At 35.0% G+C, this 5,512-nt stretch overlaps 1 protein-coding gene across 2 annotated transcripts; it reads right to left on the bottom strand.

Annotated features, from left to right (window-relative positions):
* Positions 1-279: 279 nt before the first annotated feature.
* LOC106779203 (long-chain-alcohol oxidase FAO1) lies at positions 280-4,756 on the bottom strand. Of its 2 annotated transcripts, none has more exons than XM_014667270.2 (3): positions 4,463-4,756; positions 2,873-3,145; positions 280-2,266 (listed from the first exon to the last, which is right to left on the bottom strand). In XM_014667270.2, the coding sequence occupies exons 1-3, from the start codon at positions 4,694-4,696 to the stop codon at positions 518-520; spliced, it is 2,256 nt and encodes a 751-aa protein (XP_014522756.1). In that variant the 5' UTR covers positions 4,697-4,756; the 3' UTR covers positions 280-517. The 2 variants fall into 2 exon arrangements, with proteins under 2 accessions (XP_014522756.1, XP_014522757.1); XM_014667271.2 differs by having other exon boundaries at positions 2,969-3,145.
* Positions 4,757-5,512: the final 756 nt, after the last annotated feature.

The raw sequence follows: 5,512 nt of genomic DNA, 5'->3' as shown, positions 1-5,512 counted from the left end.
ACTTATAAGTTTTAAGTAAATATTGATCGTTTAGTTACAAAAATGTCATTTTTCACATCTATTGTCTAGATGGCAGATATAACTTGGTAAACTGCTTTTGTGTTAATGAATACTTACACATTGCTGAGGAGTCAAGACCAAGTAATTTAAACACACCTTCCTTCGCTGACTTTTTAACGTGACAGACAAAATTGTAATGATATTTTTAAGATCAGATGGATGATTAATTTCATTACAGTATAGAAGAAAAATGACAATCACGTATTTCTTTATTCGCAGACATGAGTTTTTTTATGTGATTGATTTTCTTGTTTCCATATACAAGAGTACCTTTGCTGACCAAAGATTATAAATCCCAACAAAAGGGTGTGTCCTTTCTCTAATCTAAACATTTTCTTTAGTAAAAGATGCTTGAAGATGAAACTTTTCTATTGGAAACTTATTTTTATGGTAAAAGGCACCTATTTTGATGATCCAACTCGAATTACATGCCTCGAGTGAAGAAAATTCAAAGAACTTATGAGATTTGACTTTTTCCAAGGTAGTCTACTATTCTACTAGAGATACAGTATGCAGTTGATTGGATTGTGATCATGGGATTGACTCCAACTGCAGTTGGAAGCACACTAGCATCACAAACAAACAACCCTTCAGCCTCCCATGTCTCCCCATTCTCATCAACTGCACCTTCTTTTTCATTAACCCCCATTCTGCAGCTCCCCATTTGATGAGCAGAAGTATATAAGTTCCATTTCTCACCTGGTGAAAGTGCTCCTTCCATTGGACACACACTGTCCAAGAACTCTTGCACCTCATTTTCACTAACGCCACTACACCTGAGACTCTGACCATCACTTCTGTGTGTGCCTACCTCAACTGCTCCTGCAGCTATTAGAATCCTCAGTGCTTGTTGCAAGCCAGCCCTCATGTTTTCTCTGTCAATTTCATTCAACTTGTAGCTGATCCTTCCTTCTGAAGTCACCCGTCCACTAGCCATGTCTCTTATAATTGTGATTAAATTTGCAGTTCTGGGGTAATTCAACATTTTTTCTTTGAAGTCTAGTCCTGACTGCCAAGGAAACAGTGCAGCAAAGGATGCTGGTCCTAGTGAAGGGGTTTCAATTATGGCTCTTGAATCAGATTTGGAGTCTGTTGATGGTACTTTATGGACTGATGTGATTATACCTCCCTCATAGGATTTCCCCTTAAATTCTGAATTATTTGATTCTGGGAAGTATCCCCATGCCATTAGGACAGGGTGGAGATGGAGGTTCCTTCCAATGTTATTATTTTTTAGTCCACTAGATATTAGTAAAGGGGGTGTCAAAAGTGCCCCACCAGAGGAAATTGTCACTTTAGCCTCAATTTGTAGCTTCATTGTGACTTGGTTGTTTAATGCTTTTGCCAGCACTCCCAAGCATTTCTTCTTTCTGCCATTTCCACTCCTGTTGCTTTCCAACAAGAACCTCTCAGCTTTGCATCCTGTTATTATTACTGCACCTTTGTCAACTGCATCTACAAGCCAAGTTGCTTGAGTCCCTTGTTTCTCTCCTTTTGGACAGCCATAACCACATGAGCCACAGTAATGATTCCCTGAAGAGTTTCTTGGCACATAGTCAACTTTGAGGCCAAGATTCTGACACCCTTTTCTCAGCACTTGATTTTGGAATCCCTCTTGTGTACAGTTTTCTTTGACCCCAATCCTTTCACATACAGACTCCATTGCATAGAGATATTCTTGGCTTGAAAAGAAGGGAAGCTTGTGATCCTCAGACCACTCTTTCAGCACCTTGTGTGGTGTTTTAATGCAGGCAGACCAATTAACAGCAGAGCCACCTCCCACTGTTGATCCTGCCAAAACCAGTATTCTGGAGTCTGCAGAAGCAAGCATCCCCCCAGTTTCATATAGCTGATTCATAGAGGGACCTTCTAGAGATGAATAATCCTGAGGAGTAAAATAGTTTCCTTTCTCAAGAACAACCACCTTGTGACCAGCCCTAGAAAGAACAGCAGCTGCAACACCTCCGCCACAACCAGACCCAACAACTACTGCATCACATTTGACTTTGAGGATGTTGCTTTTCAAGTCCAGTTCAACATTGAGGCCTTTCTTGGCAAGAGATTGTTGAAGAGTTGTGTCAGATTCATGCATGGTTTCTATAGTCCCCTTTTCAAGGGGCCTATTATTGGAGACACTATCCAGTTTCTCATTTGATACCTCATATCCAATGGCTTTCCATGCCGGATTATCACCATTTTCATCAACCTGCAAAAATTTCAAGAAATTTTCTATAACTTTAATCTCTTTTATGAAACTTTCAGAAATTCTTAGTTTAATCCCACAATTTTAAAATGTTTAACTTTAGTCCATAAGTGTTCTATTCATCTTCTATTAGTTTTTATACTAATTTAGTCAGAGTAAGGTAACATGAAAAATCAATCAAAGTAAGTACTCTCAATAAGAAAAATATTGACTTAATAACTTACTTCAAAAAGCACTAACAAGTCTAAAGAAAACTTACTCAATTTAGGACACTAAATAAGATAGACTAAGTATTTCATAGTGAAATTTTAGCGTGTTATATAATGTTAGGATAATGATATTTAGACAACATTTTTTTGACAACATTTGAACATTGATTATGTGTCAATCTGTGATTGGTCAAAAATTACTCCACAATTAATAATAATAATCATAAACATTATTGTGGAGTAATTTTTGACCAATCACATATTGACACGTAATCAATGTTCAAATATTGTCAAAAAAATGTTGTCTAAATATCATTATCCATAATGTTATTAGAAATCATTAGGTGCAGATGACTAGTAACAATTAATAAGAGAACTTTGGGCAAAGACTGAACAATACCCAAGAGAAAAATGCAAAAAGGCCCAGGACTTTGACATAAACAAATGCCAGTCTAATAGGGGTAAGGAACCTATGCTTCAACCAGTTCTGCATAACCTTTTCTCTCTTCTCCAAAGACATGTTTGAAAAGTTGTTGATATAAGGCCATTTCTCACCGAGACAGAGGAAACCGCAAAGCAACAAGGTTCCCAACCTTGTAGCCAGCAGCCATAAGACCACTCTTACCAGTATCAGTGCTTCTAATAAGCTCCTCTTTGTGAGCAACTCAGCAACCTGTTTGCATTGAAAATAGGATATGATTATCAGAGATATGAAGAATGTTAACAAAAGATTACTCAACTAATCTAACAAACATTCTGTGCCACTCCGTTTGAAGAGTGCTTAATTGGTCAACATGAATTTCAAAATATCTTCACAATACATAAATATAAATTGTCTCATCATAATATGTATTAAGAGAAAATCCCATCACACAAACGGTTTCTACCAATATGGTAGGAAAAATCACAATCTAATTTTTCTCAGAGTTCCACTTACATTAAATTGTAATAAATGGATTTATTATGATTTCAAAAGTATAGGGCCTAACGTAGCTAAATATTAATTACCCTGGTCCCAGTATCATAACGAGACTCTAAACTTCTGATGCATCATTATGAATTCATTATTACAGCATGTGATTTTGAATAAACAAAAAAAATTGAGTTAATTAACAGCATATCGAACCAAACGAATCCGTGGATATGGTTCAATCCGTACTTCGACAACATACTAAAACAAGGAATTTATGATCTGTGCACCAGAAAAGGTGTAGGAAAATATTTCAGCTTTTGTTACTAGTATGAAATGACTTATTAAAAGTGCAGAATGTAGACCATATGTTCATCCTTAAATTATATTAGATTATTATTGGAATATGTTAAATTGAATGAAAGGGTTTAAAGTAGTAATTAGATACAAATTCATCCTAACTTTTTTTCTGTCATATAGCACTAGAACGTGAATGCCACATGAAGAAAGTAAAAGTGATGGAAAACAGTGTTCTTTCAAGTGCATGACAGGGACAGACAGAAACAGTAATTAGTAGCTGCCAAGCTGCAATAGACAATCTCAGTTATTATGAGTTACTTTTTTAAGGTATAAGGTCAAATGATATCGCCTACTCATTTAATGATTGGATATCCATTTACGTGTATCAATCCTTACACTTCTTCCATCTCCACAGAGGTGAATTTCAATCTGCATTTTGAAATTACTCTTTCCATTGTCATGAGTTCGTGTTGGTACACACACATTAAGAGCATGCAGAACTGCAAGGATTTTGAAATGAACATATGTAATCATGTGGGTCCCACTTATAGACTCAAGCTGTTTCTTGTCAACAGCAATTTCTTGCAAATCATAGAGGGAAAACAAGTGATGAAGAAACTTAGTTCAATACTATACTTACATATGATATCCTAAGCTCTTTAAACACACACCAAAACTTCTGGTATTATCAAAAACAAAACAACAAAAAAAGCATCTTTTCATGAAATTTTGACAGAAAATTACGACAACAAAAGCATATTGTATCAAGTATATATGTACCTCATGAGGGATTGGATAGCGAGAACCAGAAATGTCACAGAAGGACTGCAGAACCTCGTTGTCATCGTCACCAGCTTGGTCTTGTTTTCTGCTCTTCAAAGCATTCATAGGCAAAGGAGGCAACACAGCCTCACAAATGCTTGCCAGTGACTCCATTTCAGCTGCAGAAAATCCATGTTTATACTTGCTACCTCCTCTTCCTCCCCTCAACAGTGGATGACACTCGCTTCTCATATTTCTCTTTTTCTCTCAGTGATCACTGACACAAGCATAGTATGCCTCAGCACCTTATGCAGGTTTAGTGAACTATGTCTTTGAACAAACACACATATATATATATATATATATAAACTCAGAATTAAAAATAGGACAACAATATTTTAACTACTCTTTTTTAACAACTTTTTTACAACAGGACATCTGTCCCAATTCTATTGATTTGTTTGAATTTATTCTAAAATAATATTCGAAACAAATCAATCACAAATTATCACATATGCATTGTCAAAAAATCGTAAAAGAAAATTGTTAAAGAAACTTTTTCTTTAAAAATATAAGAGAATAGAAATTGTTGTGGAAAGAAAATTGAAAAAAAAAAGGTACATAATATGCAATTGGTCATAAAAGGCTTTTTTTTTTTCTTTTTTTTTAGGTTTATTATGTTTATTTCATTGGGTTTACTTTTGGGTGGTGGGACATGAGGGTCATTAACTTCCAAAGTTGTGTGTATCACAACTTCTACCCGTGGAAATGACTAATTTGCACGATTTGATAATTGGGGTGCCAGTACTAAGTTGGTTACATATACCCAACCATTAGATATAGACATTTAATTAATGAATTATTTTCATTTACACTTATCATTAAATGCACATGTTGCTATTTAAAGAATTTGTTTTGTATCTTTTCACTACCTAGTTTAAGATATAGACATATTGATGAATTAGTTATAACTATTTAAAGAATGCTTTTATATCTTTTACTAAAAAATGGTAATACTTTTATATTTTGTATATAATAATTTTAACTACTCAAAATTCTAGTCCTTTA

Source organism: Vigna radiata, unplaced genomic scaffold, assembly GCF_000741045.1.
Source record: "Vigna radiata var. radiata cultivar VC1973A unplaced genomic scaffold, Vradiata_ver6 scaffold_350, whole genome shotgun sequence".
In the NCBI taxonomy this organism is placed as follows: domain Eukaryota; kingdom Viridiplantae; phylum Streptophyta; class Magnoliopsida; order Fabales; family Fabaceae; genus Vigna; species Vigna radiata.
The sequence above is the reverse complement of the archived record's forward strand: the minus strand, read 5'-3'. Positions and strand labels throughout refer to the sequence as shown.